This window comes from Vicugna pacos, chromosome 23 (assembly GCF_048564905.1).
Source record: "Vicugna pacos chromosome 23, VicPac4, whole genome shotgun sequence".
Taxonomy (NCBI): domain Eukaryota; kingdom Metazoa; phylum Chordata; class Mammalia; order Artiodactyla; family Camelidae; genus Vicugna; species Vicugna pacos.
The window spans coordinates 26,847,613-26,867,138 of NC_133009.1; the positions used below are offsets into that span (position 1 = coordinate 26,847,613).

The 19,526-nt window shown below is 37.6% G+C and overlaps 1 protein-coding gene across 1 annotated transcript in view; it reads right to left on the reverse strand.

Annotated features, from left to right (window-relative positions):
* Nucleotides 1-1,153: 1,153 nt before the first annotated feature.
* RRP15 (ribosomal RNA processing 15 homolog) overlaps nt 1,154-19,526 on the reverse strand; it is a 34,960-nt gene continuing 16,587 nt past the window's right edge. The window contains exon 5 of the mRNA XM_031690122.2: nt 1,154-2,298. Within this exon, the coding sequence (XP_031545982.2) occupies nt 2,155-2,298 (144 nt within the window). The 3' untranslated portion in view covers nt 1,154-2,154. The remainder of the gene's footprint in view (nt 2,299-19,526) is intronic.

Sequence of the window (19,526 nt, forward strand, 5' to 3'; positions counted from 1 at the left end):
TATGTTTACATCACTCGAGGAGGGGCAGATACAGCAGTGCTGGTCTTTCTCTTTTCCCTCGTTAAAGAACTCGAGACAGTATCGAAAGATAAGACAGATGCAGAATTATTTACCTGACTGATGTCAGAAGAATTTACATGTTGTAGGTAAAATACTGTAGGGTAGTGATGACAGAGCCAGACTATTTCAAATATTCATCTAAAGAGACACATTTAATTTCTAAAATAATATGCTCATCCTTAGATTCATATGTGGTGGTATTTTGCTTAAATATTTGATAGCCAATATGCAGAAATACTAATACATATAAAAATCCATCTTTATGATTAAAAATTATCTCATGTAATTTACGTATGCTTTAAAAGCCTCCTAACATAAGTGATACGGTTTTTTTTTTTCCTACTGGGGCAACTCAATTTTATTTTGGAATAAACTAATTCCTAAAAGAAGAAAATCTAACAATATTCTCTTATTTTCAGTTTGAAAAATCTTGCTCAATTTTTCTAAATTAAACCAAGGGCTACACAATGAGTATATGTTTCAAAAATAACTTTTTTACTAAGCATTATTTACCCATTTCTATCACCTGACTGTCCTATTCAGAAGAATTTTTGCAAAGCTTCATTATGATTCAGAAACAGATTAATAGCAAAAAAATTAAGTAAAATCTTTAATTCTGAGAAGAAAAAAGTTTTTAGGTCCTGCAAGTATTTTTCTTCAAAATGATCTTCGTGTTAGGTTATACTGAAATAGTTATGTGTGTTAAGGTACACTGAGATGTTTAGCACGCTTGTGTTACTAATGAGGTATATCTGATTACATTTACTTATTACACTGACAAAACCAGTTCTCTAATTTAAGAAGACACTAAATTTCAAAAGTTTGGATAAATACAAAAATGTATTTTGAGCTTTGCTGGTTGAACTACTTGATACCTTAGATGTTTACCTTCCTTTAGGATAACAAATACCAGGCCATGGACTAACTTAATTTTAGTTACATAACACGTGTAACACTCAAATGGGTTTGCAGGCTCTTCTCTAGCAGTTTGGAGGGGAGGGTTACCCTTCGATACGTAACAGATGCAAACATGTGCAAATGGGTAGGGGGAGGGGAATTATTTTTATCATGGAAAGACGGAGAAAAGGATGGATCCTTTTAAAAAAGAACAGATCACTTTTATTAAGTAACTCCCTGACAAGCTCTGGATCTTACACCAAGTTTCACAGAAATTCTGTAATGATACTAACAGTCTTGCTTTCTTTTTTCTTTTTGTTTAACAGCTAGATACTAACAGTCACCCAACTAGAAGACGTCAAATATGCTTCCCAAGAAATGATGCGTCATTGCATAAGTTAAACTCGAGAATTTCCACCTCGGTCAGTCAGTCCATAAAAGAGTTTTAGCTAACTCAAATATTTAGGTGGGAAAAAAAAGGAGGGAGAGAGAGAGAAACTAGAAGATGTCAAATATGCTTCCTAAGAAATGATGCCTCATTGCATAAGTTAAACATGAGACCTTCCACCTTGGTAAATCTTATATGAAAATAACCTAACACTTAAAATAAGTCTGTCATTATTATATACATATTAATTAGCATATAAAAGTAGAGATTTGATGTTTCCTAAATCATATTTGCCAGAGTATCTAAAAACAAAATCACCATAAATCAGAAATACTATAAAGTTTTTGCTACATAGGTTTTCTCAAAAGCTCACCAAAACAAGTAACAACCTTTCTCCTCCAAAACTCTACATATATAGGTCTGAAGTTGGAAGGCTGAAAAATATTAACTTCAAGGAGTTCATTTTAATTATGAATTGGTATTGCACTGCCATAAACATCGGTGATAGTGAAATAAAACACCAGTATCCATGGCCAATATGTAAACCAAAACGAACCTGAAAAAATGTATATCTCAAGTAGAAACACTTCTTTTTACAAATGTTCTGAGGAACAATGCTTAAAATTATACAAGGTTTGAAATATATGCTTAACAAAGTTTACAAGAAAAAGGAAAACACCAAAGTTGGCAATAGTGAAAGTCTTTCGGCTTTCCTACAAATGGTATCTTTGTAATCCCCCAACTTTTGGAGCATGAAGTGTTTTTCTAAGAAAAATAAAATGACTGCAAACTGTGCTTCTTATACAGCTTTATGTGTCAGAATCACTTTCAGATCCTGGCCTGCTGTCATCTGGTCCATCGCTTTCTTTGTCCCAGTCTTTCATGGACGCTCCCATCATGAAATCGTCACGTAGGATAGTCCATCCTGGGCTCTCTTCTGATTTTGCTTCAGTCTGAGGAAAATCACACAATCAAGATAGTCGAAAGTCAATTTAATCATAAGGAAATGAAAAAAAAATCCAAGCTACAAAATAAACTTGTCAATACTTAGTTTTACAACAGGAGTGAAACCAAGACAAATTATAGATTAACTTGTAGTGTGGTAACAAAATATTTTAACCTCATACAAGAAGCAAAATTAAAAATTTATTTTTTGCAGTAGGGGGAAAATATAGTAAAATCTAGATTTGGTATCAGTTTTTAAAATCTTCTGACAATCAAAACAGACTTACAAAATATTGCTTAACATTCAGTGATAACTTATTAGAAAATGTTTGGCAAAATATTTTAACACCAATAGAAATTTAACAAAGGCTTTTAACCCAAAATAAATTAAAGGAGAGAAAAATGAAACTCACCTGACACTCTGCTAGGTTTTTATAGATGCTCTCATTTAACATTTGATAAAAATTTGAACCAAATGTTCTTTGTTTAGGTTATGACCTCATTGCCTGCCCAAATCATGTAATCAAAAGACTAATCACATGCTAAAGCTATAAATAACTGAAACAAGCAATAAACATAAAAGTAGTCAACTCATTTTGTTTATTCATAGGGTTTATATAAATCTATGTATGAGAGTCTAAGAATTACACACTGCTTATTTCATGGTACAACAGTACCACCTTGTGGTATTAATAAGGTAATGCAGGATGCTGAATTTTTTATTCCCCCTTCATTCCATATATATTTACTGTGAGCTGCAAATCAAATACTGTTCTCAGTGTTGGAAATAAGCTGATGAGCAAAACAAAGCCCCTGTCTTCATGGACGTAACAGTCTGTGCTCTTCTTATTCCATTCACAGAAATGTGGGAAAAATCTCTCTAAATATGTAAGAACCTATGACATTTGGTTAGAAAATACTATCTTACGCGAGCCATTAATCATTAAAAGCAATTACTAAGAGAAAAGATATTAAAGACATTTGCTGGGTTAAAAGACTGTCTAATTCTGCTGAAGCTACCTTTTATTAAAAAAAAAGTATATATATATATATATACATATATATATATATATGGCCCTGAAACAGTCATACCATTAAAAAAACTAAACAAAACAAAAGGACACTATTACGAACAAGAAAAAATGTCTCATTGGCTGCAGTACTCCTGTCTTCCTGGGATCAAAGAAGCAAGCAGGGCTCGTTCCTAAACAGAACATGAAGACCGGACAGCACATAAATGTGAGCAAAGAGTTCAGCACTGACTTAGTAAATCAAATAGTACACTTTGTACTATAATTTAACCAACATAAAGAAACAAAAAACATCTGTGCTAGTTAAAAACCAACGGTTCCAGGGCTTTTCATGCCACACTGATAGAAACTGCCTTTCTCCTTCACTGCTCCCGAAGGCTGCTGGTGGAGCACGCGAACACCTCTCCACCCCATTTCTGCAGTATCAAGCCTACATTCCCACAACGATTTCTGCTTCTATTAGATTAGGTTACCTAACCGGATAAAAGGTCATTTGCCCTAATTCCACCCACGTTTTCTTTGCCAATCTCCTCACCCTACTTAAGAGAGCTGTTCCCAATGAACAGAGATCCACTTACAACCAGTAACACCTCTCTGGCCTGCCAAATTAACTATTCAAAGGTTTCAATTCAGTTCTAACAAGTGTATGCTTCCTGATGGAGGCAGACACAAATTACTGTCTAGTAAAGACTCAGCCTGATGGTGGTGTTTGTGTTTACACGCGAGCGTGCACAACCTCACTGAGAAGCCTCCGTGTTTAAGTAACTACACCGACATGCTCTCAACATGTTCCCCAGCGACAGCCGGCAGACCTGCCTCCACGTGAGCTCGCCCAGAGAGCCGACTTCTGCTGCACCGCAACACTGCAGGCACCACAGAAAAGGAGGGAAGGAAGGGGGGAGGACGAGGACAAAACTTCCATAGGCAGTTCAGAAAGAAAGGGCAACAGTGGACCATAGGAAGGGATTCAGTAATTAAAGTGTTAGACCTCTGCCTCCCACACTTGCCTTGAAAGATAATTAAGTAAAGGGACAGCTGAGGCAGAGAGTGACAGCAGGATAAATTCCAAGCCTCGCTCAACTGTCCAGTTTTAAGGTAACAATGAAGTAAAGCTTTATTGGGGGGTTTGGATGGTGGTGTTTTTGGTTTTCAAGTAATCAACACAGCCTATATCAGGGAGGTCCCAAAGTGAGGCCCCCAGACCAGCGTCAGAATCACTTGTTAGGAATTCAAAATCTCAGGCCCTGCTCCGGACCAACTGAATCAGAAACTCGGGTTTAATCTGTTTTTATTAAGACAATCAGTGCTCCTGATGCTTGCTAAAGCCTGAGAATCACCAAATAAAAGGACAAATACTTCTTAGTGACCGTTTTTGTTCACTGCTGTAAGATCAAGTACACTTTGTGGCTGAGAGAGAAAAGATTTCAGATTTTGGAATCCAATCTCACACAGCCTTGGATGTCTTACAGACTGCCATCATTCAAGCTACGTTATGGTCGCATTTCTACATGACGGAGCAACAAGATGGAGAAGAGACAACAGAAAATTTAGTATTAAGACGTATGGACTGATCGGTTTTAAAAACAGATATTTTTCTATAGTATCTCGCAAGATGGCAGCTCAAGAAAGAAAACTGTTTTAAAGGCAACAGAATGACCCTTTAACTGTAGTGCCTCCACGTGGCGAAGGAACAGACAGCAAGGAAAAAGGCAGTCTGCATTAAGGTGACTGTTCGAACGTAAACAACCCGTCCTGCTCAACTGCAAACTTGAGCACAACAAAACGGACCTGTTGTTTTAAAAGATACAATTCACAAGGACAAGATCCAAGGAGGAAAACAGCAATACAAGTTTAGGCGGTGGAAGCAGATGGACTAGAGCAAACTGCTTTGGCAAACCCAAGGGAGCTGAATCCTGCAACTGCAACTGTCAGGCCGACAACTAACCCACTTTACACTGCAGAACCTTCGGGGAGGAAGAAACGAAAAACAAAAACCCTAGGAACTGGCAGTTCTGGGTACTTCTGAAGGCGAGGGTAGGAATGGAAGGACCAAACTAAAGAGCACTAGGTAAAAGTTATGTTGAGAACAGACTTCAAGATTCCAACCTCACCGACCCCTAAACACACACACACACACACACACACACTCTCTCTCTCTCACTCTCTGTCTCCCCTCATCCCCAGTAACGAGTCCCAGCCCTCTCCTCACATTGGGTTCCCAAAATGCTGGTAGGCAGATTTTCTCCAGGCAGGAGATCAGGAATACGCTATAGAAAATCTAACCAGTGGTTAATCAATAACTCACCGAGAGAAGGCTACATTTAAGCTCGCATGTCATGTGGACAACTTCCACAAGCTTCCAATCACCTGTTTAGGATTAATTGTTCTAATCATGAACAGACAACTAAAGTTCATCAAAAGGAAGACTGAGAATAACATAAACACAAAATTTTTTAAAGCAACGTGTAGGAAAAAGAAACTATTCAAATAAAGAAAACTGAGGCTAAAATACCATTAATATCCCTGAAGAGTTAGCGGAGATTACATCACACTCACAAAATGAGAACAGTTGCTATTTTCAAAAAGAGACTAACAGAATAACAAAGAGCTTGTAATTAAAACCATGATAGCAGAAACAAAAAAAGGGTGAGGAGATAAAGCTGAGGAAATCATGCAAAAAAAAAAAAAAAGAGTAAAAAGAAAAAAGTGATGGGAAACAGAAGAAAAAGTAAGATAGCTGGAGGACCAGTCAGGAGGTTTAATATACAAATAACAGGTCTACAGACAGCTGTGCAAAAATGAAGGAGAAAAATTCATGAAATACCTCAAGAAAATTTCCCAAAAGTTAAGGACACACACTTCTAGGATGAAAAGAGCCCTCTTGAATGTCTAAAACACCAAAGAAAAACAGAGCCACATCAAAGACATCATGTAAAATTTCAGAATAGGTCTAAAAGATCCAATAAGCTTCCAGAAAGAAAACAACACATCACATACATACAGAAGATCAGGAATTAGAATAGATTCAGATTCTCCTACAGCAACACTGGAAGCAAAAAAGCAATAGATGCAAGCTTTCAAAAATTTAAAGGAAAAGAATTTCCAATTTAACATTTAATACCCAGACACACTGTTATTCAAGTGTAAGGACAAGTAGAGTATCCAAAACTTTACTTTCAATTAAACTGAGAATGTCCTCCACAAAAAGATGGAGTAAACCAAAAGATACAGGAAGGAAAAAAAAAGGAAATCCAACACAGGAAAGAGGGCGTGTTCAGGATGAGAGGGAATGGAGACTCTGGCACGGGGACGACAGGTCAGACAGGGAGGGAAGCCTGGAGCAGTGATTTCAGGGAAGGATGCTGAGCGCTGTCGTCAGCACCAGGCCATCTGCCACAGTCCCATCATTTCAACTTGACAAAACCCTCCAAGGGTATGTTTTACCTAATCAGTGGGAGTACATCAAGAAAGGAGATATAAGATCTAGGAAATAGGGAATCCAATCCAGGAACATCCCAAGGATCACAGGAAATTTAAGTCCCAGGGTGACAACTGTGAAGCGGCCCAAGAGAGCAATCAGCCCGGAAAAAGGAAAACGCAGGATTCTAGGAGAGGGTGTCTCAAAGCAAGCTATTACAATAGATATATTACCTGAGGTAATCTGATTTGGAAAAACTAAACAAACTAAGAAAGTTAAATATAAAATCAAGGCAATTACTAATTTCAGGAAAAACAGGAAGGAAACCTAAGTAAAAAATATTATAGCTTTCAGCTGTAAATAATACTTACAAAGGCATAACAATAAATGTTGAATACTGAATTAACAAAAAGTAACTATGTGGAGAGGAAAGAGACTGTGTAAGAGAATGAAATCTTCGCCTACAATAATAGAAAGCTAACAGATAGCACTGCACATTGACGAATCAGAAGACATCATTGTGACAGCTGGAAATACAGCGACATACAAACGCCGGCAGAACTAACTAAAGGAGCCTGGCTGCCCAGGTCGCCCTGGGGTCAGAGCCGCGCAGAGCAGACAGAATGGGGCAGAAAATTGCTTTATGTAATGAACTTTTTGGCAAAATGTGGTCTTTTAAACTACATGCATAAGTAAAAATTAATTTTAAAAGGAAAAAACAGGACAAGAAATGAGAAAACAAACTATTCCTCAACCATTTCCACAGAACCTAAGTTTTATAAGCCTCCTCCAACATCTTCCTAGAAAACTTCCCTCAAGAAACCTTTCTGGTTTTATTAACCATAATGATTCTGCTTTCCTTTCCAACTTACTCAATGAAAAAAAAATTATACTATAAATTAGACCATGAAGATATTATGTGCCAGACACTTTACATAATATTGCCTTACTTCTAATTCTCTTAAGATTCTTAGCCAGATAGCTATCATCTTTCTCATCTTTTACGAAGAAACTAAGGCTCACAGAAGTGAAGCAAATTACTTAAGTTCACAGTTAATAAATGACTGAGTCAATACTTCAACCCCAATCCATTTGATTCCAAAGTCCAAGTTCTTTCCACAATATTACACTGCTCCAAAACTTATTAAATATATATTACTAAATTGTCTGTTATAACCTAAAAATTACACAGGAGAATGAGCACTAAAATGCACTGAAAACAACTGAATATGCTTTAGGTTAATTTCTATGGAAGTCAGATCTTGGGCAAATTATCTCATACAATAGATTTATATAATTTCAACTTACGGGATCTTTTCTATAAAGATGATTTACCGTTAAGTATAAAAACTTCCTAAATATTTGGAGCACCTACAAAGAAAAGGATCAGAGGTAAATTCCAAACGTGTCATTCACTGGAAAAATTTGCCTAGAGGGATCCCTAAATAGATTTCATTAAATGCTAAGACATCATGAGAATTAAAGGTTTCTGTTTGTAAAATAGAAGTAGTGGCAACTTGATGTATTATGTTGACAATAGGAATAAAAACCAAGAGAGTTCTGGATTTGAATCACTGTTAACCACTGACTACAACACTACACGTGAGAAAGTTTAGGACTTCAAAGAAATTAAAGGTACTTCCCATTCTTAACCTTGGTATAAATATAATGTTAAGAGACAGCCATACTGTACATGTGAGGCACAGATCACCACCACTAGCTGGAAGTTGTGCCGACATCGAAGTATAGACTAGAATGATCAAAATTTAGCAGCTTATGAAATCTGTCAGGGTTATTCCAAGGCAGCAATGATTCAATGACCTAAAGCAACCTACAAGACAACTTTCTGTGCCTACATCAACTGAAAAATAAAACTGACTTAAACACAAAACTGTAATGAAAACCATATGATGCAAGGAAACAAAGTAGTCCCCTCCTTCATTGGCCTGGTTTTATACAAATATTTAATCAAGATCATACAGAAGCAGTTCTGTGTTGATTTTGAAGATGAAGACAACCCTTAAAAATGTTAATCAGCTTCCATTTCAAGGTTCAAACATACATGGGCAGCTACTGAAAAGAGAACTGAAAACAGAGGTTTGGAATTACTCATCAGTCTAATACCAAATAATTAAGAGCTTAACCTCATTTCAAGCATTTGAAGGGGGAAAATTAAAGACAAATCCTAAAAAAATAAACATCATAATCATATCTATATTTAGCAATCAGCAACAGTTGATTTCATTGTTTTGCCTAAGAAGGATGTTCTGTTTTACATTTTAATTTAGTTTCACCTAAATTAAAAAAGGTTCGTATCACTGGCTAAATTTATCTTAATACCTTTGCTGCTGCAAATTTTTGTAAGCTACTTACAACTGTAGTTAGTAATCTCCCCTACATTTGTGGAAGGAAAATCAAAATGGAGTCAGCAGCGATAAGAGTTCTCTCTAAAACGCAGCTGAGAGGCCATTCACATCTAAACAAACTCAATTTTTCTGATTCTCAAAGAACGCTTAATAAGCAATTCCTAACTGTCTTTATCAATTTTGCCTTCTCCATTCCTTCACAAACTTGTTTTAGTTCGTTTAACTATTCCGCTAGGATGGTATTCCAGGTAACAAGCCCACTTGGGCTTCATTTTTGTTAACTATTTGTTTAGTTTCTAGATTCTTGTATAGTTTATAAATTCAGATGGGTAATTTCTAAGATCCAAGCAAACTAGAAAAGTATTTAGTAGGATATCCTAGGAAGAAAGACCAAGATGTTGAAATTATGTCACCTTTAATTATAGCCCAAGAACATATTAAATGTATAGAGCTCTCTGAAAAAATAAATAAATAAATAAATAAATAAATAACGAATTCTGCCTGGCTTTCCAAGAATTCCGGCCTAATACTCCATAAAACACACTTCTCTGATGCGTTTTTTTCATCCACTACACTGTTGTTTTGTTATTTCATCTGCTGCCATGAAGCAGCTGTACAACGCGAGTAAGTTATACCTAGCAGAGAATATGCACACTATCGATCAATCTACCGAAGTCAACAAAAGACTTTCAAAATAAATGAATTGTCTCACTGGAGCTCCTTGGACAAATGGATGATTCCAAGTCTGGGGCACAGGAAGTTCAAGGTTCGGTCTGGGACAGCTTGTTGTCCCAGGAAGCAAGGAGGTACTCAAAGAAAAATGGGGTCATGGCAAAAGGGCACAAGAGCCAGTTTGCACTGGTTCCCATTGCCTCATTTGTGAATTTAAGCACCAAAAAGCAAAAGCATAATGATTGTAAGATATTGAACACATAAAAATTCCTACGTCCATGATATTTAAAACAAAACAAAACAAAACAAAACAAAACAAAACAAAACAACCACAAAGACAAAAGGAAGAGGGAAAGCAGGCTCAGCCAGCCAGCACTGGAGATGACTGTTAAACCAACTCCTCACTCCAGAAAGCAGTAATTAAAGGGAAAGGGACATTAGCCCACATCTTTAGGAACTTAAATTCATCCCTAGAAAAATAAATAAATAAGTAAATAGAAAATAAATGAAAAAAAATCACCATTCTGTAAATTCCAAACGACATAACTGTTTTAGGCAAGGCTTACTGATGGATGCTGAAAGGCGAGAGACAGATGGGGAAAGGTGTATTTGCTCCTTTCCTAGTCAGCCCCACTTCTTTGTAGTTCATCTGGGTGAGAAAACAGAGAGAGCTCTGCTTCTAACAAAAGCATCTCAGTATTGTAAGCAGGAGACATTGATGGCTGAAACAGGATTTTGGAGCAATACAGACTGGGTTTTAATCCAGATTCTGTCAATTATTATCAGTGTTACCAGAGAAATGTCATTTAACTTGACCTTGGGTTTTTCACCTCTAAAATGGGAGTTTTAGTATTTCTTAAAGTGATAATTATGTGAAAACACCTTCCATAGTACCTGGGGCAAAGGAAACAATAAGGCCCCTCCCAGATCCTCCACTGCTGTCACCATATTATCCACAGAATCCCCAACTCGGGACATCTGTAATCATCTACTGGTGTTTTGCACACTATTCACAAAGATCAGGACATTCAAATAATATGAAAGCATCCATTTAGAAACCACACTTCTCTTGGTAAGGAAAATCTTTTAAGTAACATAGTTCAACCACAGCTTGAGAAGACAAAGCAAGAGAAAGTGGACACATTTCTAGGCCCCCCCATTTATTATTTTGTAAGAACTATACATTACTAGACCAGACAAACCTAAAACGAGAGAGAACTTTCCAAATCTAAACACAATTTTCATTCAATTATTGGACAATTTTTGGATTATCCAGTAAGTCAGTAGTAGTAACAGTTTCCTTTCAAACTAGTTTCATCTTTGACTACTACCTGTTAGGAAAAATAAGAACTGAATGTAAGAAACTCACTCTACTAATGACATGCAACACAAAATTTTTAAAATTGCAAACATTTATATAGTGCTATGTGCTGAGCATTGTTGTAATTCTAAGCACTTAATACATACACTAACTCATTTGACTCTCAGAGTATCTCTATTACTACTAGAATGGTTATCTTAAATGGAGAAGAAACCTGAGGTTTGGTGTGGGTAAGCAATCCACCTGCAGTAAATGGCAGGCCACGTGTCCTGAAGCCAGGCCGTCCGCTTTCTAGTCTGTGGTCCCTGACACTATGTATAATACATCATACATCCCCAAACACATTCTCAACTACCTACAACAAGAAAATGATGATTTTCAGCAAGAAACGGTAAGATATTCTTTTGATTTTTAAAAAACGTACGTAAGTGCAAACACATGGTATAAGACACAATTTGTGCAGGACACTTAAAAAAAAAAAAGGCCTCTACCTCACTGATGAAAATCCTGCAGAGCAGCCACTTCAGCAAGTTCAAACAGAACGTTTCAAAGACAGCCAGAAGATGTATGGCACCATTATTAATTTTTATTTTAACAGTAACTAAAGATTTCCACAGCAGCTCGGTAATTATATTCTTCACTCATACCCGTATTTCCCCCAAGTCAAATGCTCCCCGTTACCACACTGACAAACATAAGTTCACTCTGATTACAATGGCTCTTCAAATCAGAAACCACCCTACGTTAAAATTAAACAGCGTATTCTAAAAGAAGTTGAGTGCAAAGAGAAGCTGGCTTTAAACTGTTCCCATCAAAAGCAATGTGTACAATCACCCTCATTCTCATTTCAAACTCTCTTTTGTCTAAACTCTAATCTATTTAGGCATTTTCAGTAAACAAACATTAAGCCGAATTATTTACAAAGTTAGCATTCCACACATTCCTGTTAGAGCCGCTTTTGTGTGAGAGTAAAACACAGTGGCCCCGTGATGCAGGGGCAACTTGAGGACAGCATCTTTCTCCACCCCACTGCCTGCCTTCCATAGCCCCAATTTTTAAAATTGAGCCCTGAGAGTTGCTGCAACACCACGTAGGGACCTGCGTGAGGAGTCCCTCCATTCCTAGCTTCCTCCTTTGAGAGCAGGCGTTCAGTAGGTCTATGAACCAGGAGGAACATACAGCTTTAAAAGCATACAGCCATTCAGAGTCTAGGTCTAAGTTACCAAGAGACCAAATAAGCCAGGTATTTCCAAGGTATTCCCACCACTGAAGACCGAGCTGTGAAGACATTACATGGCTGCCAACTATGAGAAATACAGGAGAAATAGAGCCCCCTAACTTAACTCTACGTTTGACACTTAAAGTGCTCACATTACAAACTCAGAAAAAAAATTAATTGAAAAAAATTTTTTTCTCTAGTCTCTTTCAGTTACTTTTCCCCTTGATTTTGATTGAAATTTGCCCTGCAATCACTAAAGAAATGACTTTCTAACGGAAACTAGCTAGCACTTTGCCTTACTAGAAAATTATTATGTGGTTTCATTATAACAGAACAAAAGCTGAAACTGATACACTGGCAAATTCAAATAAATGAAAATCTTGTAGAAAGTCTGTGATTCAAGAGTTACGTAACATACAGTCTCAAAGGTCTCCTAACAGCAGCCAATATACCCTCCTTAGAGACGTACAGACTCAAAATGCATCGCCTTTGCTTCAGTACCACCTTTAAGAAAATAGGCACTTAAATTTCCAAGAAATCTGAACTTTTCAAGAAAAGAGCAAAAGGAATAATCACAACTTTGAAAGGTACGGGAAAAAAAATTAACAGCTCTACATTATTAAAATCTTGATTATTCAACAGATTGGGCAAACAGGTCACTCCAGACAGGTATGTGTTCTAAATGGGGGAAGGAAGCTACTATTCCCTTAGAAATTAAAACAAATTTCTAATGAAAACTTTTCTTATACAAAATGTAAGTGTTTGCTGCTTCCTTAAAAACAGTATCCTAAATACCATTTAACCTTCAAAACCAAATCCCCATCACTCAGGGTCCGCCCCAGGGAGTCAGTCCGGGTGCCCTGCCCCGTGCTGGTCCGTGATTGGTACAGAGCTTCACTCATCTGGTGCAAGGCAGGGATTTACAGGTTCTGGATTGGAGATCTTCCTCCAAATAGCTGACAATTAATTCTTTAAACCTAAAAATGTTTCTATTTCTAAAATACATCAAGCACCTTCCCTGATGGGATAAACAGGCAAACACGTCCCTAGGGTGTCGGGACCGAGACTGCAGGGCTCATCGGCCCCTGCACCAGGTGGCCTCCGTCCACACACACAGCTTCTCTGCTGCCTGCTCCCTTGCGCCTTGTTTCCCGCATTAACCCGCTGCCTCTCCCCACACCTATATCTAACCTGATCTTTACTGTCATCCATCTCATTTCTGATTACAACCTGGAGCAGACACTGCCTCCAAAAATTTTTACCTCTCAAACATGTTCCATGTTTTCCAGTGTCGATTTCGTGAAAGCCATCACCATTTCTGAGTCTCCCAAGACTTCAAGCTCACCGTCACCCACCACTCCTCCCTCTCTTTTATGCCTCGGAGTCATGTCAGTCCCAGACCAAGTAAACCTCAAAACTGCCTCTCAAATCTGGTTCTTCTTTTCTCTTCACCCTCCACCCACTGACCCCACACAGCCTTAGTTTGATTTCTCCCTCTTGCTTTGACTATGCCCACAGCCTCCCATCAGCTGGTCCTCTGACACTGGCTTTCCAGCATTCAGCCTGCTTCTTCTTAAAAATAATCAAATCTGATCAGATCACTAACCTAATAGAAAATTACAACTGGCTTCCAAATGCCTAAGGAATAAAGTCCAAATTCCTTCAGAGGGTATAAGACTTAAAAACATCTGATTCCAAATTCCTCAGAATCCCTTTTTCCACCTTCCCACCCATCGGTAAACACCCTTTATTCTAACCTCTATTGAAGAAGAAAAAAGAAAGAAAATTATAAAGAATGTGAAAAATTGGAAAAGTGCTAGGCGTTTTTCCCCCTGTAGTAGTACAATGATTGGCAGTTCTTTTTTTCCTTTTCAACTGCTTAGGTAGGCTTTGAAAAGAAGTAAAAACGAGGGGCACCGCCTCCATTTCCCTAAATTATTACTAGTGAAAATGTCTACTGATTATGGCTTTATTCTCTGATGCTTATTTCATTTCTTTTAAGTATTTTCAAAGACTGTGTTTCAACAGAGGCTGGTTTCAGTAACACTGAACACTTGCTCCAATTTGTGACCTTCGTGAAATTCTTTAGCTTGACAGCAAACACTTCAAAAGAAGTATCGCTCACTGGTGCCTCTTCCCCCGTTATCATCTGAATTCACTGTTAATGAAAAATGTTCCTTCTGATACTCAGAGCACCTTTACCCGTGGACTAGGCTGGTCCAGTGGATGAACTAGTGCCTTCACTACGTTTGCTTCATGGCATTTAAAAATCAAAGCTAAGGTTCTTCTAGTCTTCCAAAGCACATTCCTCTCAAGAGTCACATTTTCCATGAACATTCTCACAGCATAATTTCTCCAACTTTAAGCATGAGCTATCATCTATACTACCTAGAACACAAACTAAAACAATTTTTCAAATGGTTTTTCTCTCCTTGTTTCTGTATGAAATATTTGGTGGACTGATTCATTCAAAGAACCAAACTTCTACTGAATTTGACATTCAATATTCTATGCCAAATTTCTATCTTTTTGGCTAAGAATCCTTCTCTTCTTAGGCTTTCTCATTTCCACTGACAGTGTTCCTTTTCACAGCCCTACCTCACAAGAATACAAAAAACAAAACAAAACAAAACAAAACAAAAACTAAGTCCCCTATGTTGATTTCATAAGATTTACTGTGACATGATATGACGGTGGACAGAGGAAACAATGGGCATTATTGAGACGTGAATACTGGGTAATGAACACACCAATAAGTGACATACTTCTGCACAAAAGCTTTGCAATACGAGGAATTTTAAAAAAGAAAAAAAAGAGTGTTAAATTTGTGAATGCCAAGGTGTAATGTGTTTACATTTATTACAGTGATGTACATCCTCTGCACAAATGACCTGGCTTAACATGATTATACACAATTATTAAAAAAAAAATTAAACCTTACTTACATAACTGAAAGAATAGGTCATCTTTCAGAGATGAAAAATACTTAGAATAATAACTGCCCTAAGCACTAGTGAAACCTTTTCTGACTGACAAATATTAGCTATTATCTCTTCTGAAATGAGCCCACCAAGTACCTCTCTGTTTCACTTTGCAGTACCCAGGCTCAGCTCCAAGGAATAAAGTGCAGTAATTAATGACTCAGATAAAATTTAATATATCAGTGTGACATCTTTTAAAATACTTGTAAGTCATTTCAAAATCTCTTTCCCTAAAAATAATCTTTAAAAAACAATCACATCTTTTTTTTTTGGCCCTAAGGAAGGCTTCCTAACATATGAGTTCCCAAGTACTTTACTCCAGAAATAATGACTACATATAACAAAATTAGGAAAGAAAAAGGTAAAAAAAAGTTCTGAAGGCAACAATATTATCCAAGTCAGCAGGATGAAAGGATTAAAAATGTCTTGATAAACAGCTAACGATAAAAGGGCAGCCTTTGGAATATATCAAAAATTACTCCCATCTAGGCACCAAAAGCCTTGAAGGTGACAGTTTTAAACGAAATAAGCAGCCTTTAAACAGCTGAAGCTGCAGCTCACAAAAACAGTAAATACAAAAGCATGAAATAAGCCAAATGCAGACACATAGCACACAGATACACACCACCCTTCAAATACTTACAAAGCATAGCTATGTGACTTGAAACGAATCAGTCGTTCTATTTATCTGATTAAAAAACAAAATCAACACACTAATCAAATATTTTAAAAAGCATATACTCTCTTTCCTCCTTTATTTTCTAAGAAACAATGCTAAACACACATGTGCCAGAGCATGAATCCAAATACCTAAAGACCCTCAAAGGAACAGAGATAATCATAAGGATTATTTTCAAAGAAGATGCAAACCCAGAGAAACAGAGGTGCTTGTATCTGCTTAATGTAGACATTTTCCTCTTTATAAAGCTACATTTTAGGAATTATGCTTATACATTATTTAATAATTCACTTCAAACCATTAAAAATGTCTACTACCAAAGATTTAAAGGTTTATTGTTTGTGAAATACTTTATAATCAACTTAAGACTACCAGTAATTCTATCTAAGTAATAGGAAGCTATAAGATTAATTTCCTTTTAAAATAAAAGGGAAGTCTTCCAACTGAACATCAGACATGCATTTATCTCCAAGTCTTAAAAGCCTAATAAAATTAAAATAAAGGTTAAAAAGCTATAAACATATGAGAAAACAAAACACAAGAGAAAACAATAGTAGACACAATATGCCAACAAATTTGGGGGGAATGAAAACTAGACAGAATAGCAGTAACCAATTACAGAGCAAAGAAAGCTGATGTTTAAGTGAAAAACAGTGGATCCATGCTCAGGAACCGGGGGCAGTGGGTGGAGGTGAGGGTAAAGGGTGGGATAAAAACAGAAGATTGGCTGAGAGTCTGTACAAGAAGCAGTTAGACCTCCCGGTCCCCTCCCCAGCTTATGGAGACAGGTGACTGACCCTAACAGGGACAGGTAGTGCACTCCCTGAGGATATTAAACCAAAGAGGACTTGGACTCGGAAACACTGGTTGACACAAAGAGCTTGTATTGAATACGTCTACATACTGAATGCTGAAGCCCCAAAGACAATCCCTGTATTCTGCTCCAAGAATACTGGCAGCAAGTTCTCACCCCAGACACAGGCAGCAGATTGTTAGGAGTCTTCTTCAGAAAAGACACAAGGTCCCAAAAGAAAGACCTATAGAAACTGACATCCGGACACCCCAATGGAAGAACCAACTCTACTTGGTTCTTCTATAGCTGAGCTCACGAACCAGCAGACTCTGGGCACTCACACTGGAATGTTCAAACAACTCTCTAGTACTTTCTTCTTAAATATGAACGGACAGTGAAGATCACCATGTACTTAAGAAAGTCATCCAACTGAAAAAACAGGCCAAAACGGCAAAAAATTAATTCAGAAGAGATTAAAACAACTCCTAGTAAAAGAAAAATTTAAGATGCCTACAATCAATTCCCCAAAGAGAACAGACAGTGCTTTCATGAAATAGCAATAGGATCCCAAGAACAAAACAAAGCTCTTCAAAATTTAAAAATACAAAGTCACACATTTTTACAATTCCAGTTAAGGAGCAGAAATCAAAGAACTTCCCCAGAAAGGCAACAGAGAAAGAGAGAAGTTTAGAGGGGAAAAAATAATGCAAATAAGAGGATCGATCCAGATCTAACAACCAATTAGCTGGAATTCCAGAAAGAGAAAACAGAAAAAAAGGGATAAAAAGAATCAAAGACATTAAATCAAACAAAACGAGCCGTCTAGACGTGCTGGAGCACGAGCTTCTCCCTGGACTGACAGCGCCTCCCATGGTCTAGCACAGGAGGGAACAAGCAGCCCGGGGCATTTCACTGCAAAGTTTGAGAACAGCAGAGATAAGGAGACGGCCCCCAGGGTTCCAGGGTAAAGAATCAGAAATCAGAACAGCACTGGACCTCGCACTGGCAAAAAAGAAATAGGAAAATGAAACAGTAACTTCGAATTTCTGAGGGAAAATCATTTCTAACATGGACATCTAGATTGTATTTGCTTCCCACGGCTGCTGTAGTATTATTACCACCAACTGGGTGGCTTAAAACAACAGCTGTTTATCCTCCCACAGCTCCTACCTGGCAAGACCTCACCTCCTGAGGGCTGGAGGGGGGAACTGGCTCTCCGCCTCCTCCAGCTTCTAGTTGTGGTCGGCATTCTTCCACCTGCATCTACCACCCCAACCTCTGCCTCTGTGGTCACCTGCCTCTTCTGCTTCTGTCTGTCAAATCTCTCATGTGCCTCTTATCAGGATATCTGTCACTGGATTTAGGGCTCATGTAGATAATTCAGCACAGTCTCTTCATCTCAAGATCTGTAAGTCAATTACACCTGCAAAGACTCTTTCCAAACAAGGTACATTCACAGCTTCTGAGAATTAGGACATGGACTTAGCATTTTGGGGGCCACCACTCAACCCACTACATATATCCAGCCAACACATCAGTTAAAGTATGAGTTAAAATAAAGCATGCCCTTTCCCAGAAAGCTACTGGTAAATGTAACCTCATCAAAGTGAGGGAGAGAGCCGAGAGAAAGTAAGACATTTAGTCCAAGAAACAGAGGTTACTGCACAGGAAAGAGGCAAAGGGAATTCCCAGGAGAGTAATAAAGCCAAGCTGAAAACAGTGTATACCAGGTAAAAAACAATCAGTCTAGCTTGCACCAGGATGACCAAAGCAGGCAGTACTGAGCAGGGTTTACAGTTCCTCTGAAGAGTACTGGAAGACTCTGATGCATAAAACTGAGCAAACGAAAAAAAGAGGCAACTGTTAATTCCAGGAAAACAAAAACTGTAAGAAATTATGTTAAAGAAAGAAAATATCATTGTCCATTACTTTGCTCAGCAGTGAACAATGCTGACACTGAATACTGATTTAGCCAAAAACATGACCATACTATACTGGAAGGACTACGTATGAGATGGATGGGAGGGAAGGGATGCTAAGAATGTCAACTCCCTATCTGCCACAAAAGATGATATCTAATACTGATAATGAAATAGTATAAACATTATTTGATACATGGAGGTAAATACTAGGAGAAAGATCTTTTACCTTAAGGTGAGGGGACAAGACAAGGGGTGGGGGGTGGGGAAGGGTACTGGCTATTTTATTTAGTCATAGTTCACTTCTGAGACTGTGCTCCTATTGCTTTGAAAATAAAATTTTAAAAAATTTAATTCAGAAAAAAAGAAAAAAGGCTTGGAGAAAAGTAACTTGTTTAGGGCCATAAGGAAACATTTGTCAAAATGTCAAAGTTCCTGTATCTTGCAGGAGTATGCAAATTCTTGAAAAGGGGTTCTTAAGAATAAATTCCCAAGTCATAAGTGTTCCTAAGGAGTCAAAAACAAATGAACAAACAAGCAAACAAACAAAAAAGCAAACCACACACAGCACCAATAGCACTCCTAAGGCATGTTGACTATAACGGATCCAACCTCTATGTTACAACTCTTCTCAGCTTTGCTTATTATAAAACTGCTGACTCTTTTCCTGTTTTTGAACTTTAACGTCACAGCCATGAATAACAGGTATAATCAGGTAAATGGGCTGAAGAAATAGTGAAGGCATTTCCAGACTGGTATCCTCAGACAGCTGCCAGTGAATCCAGCTGGACTCTAATTTTAAAGATTTCACAGTATTAGGAATACAAGATTAAAAGC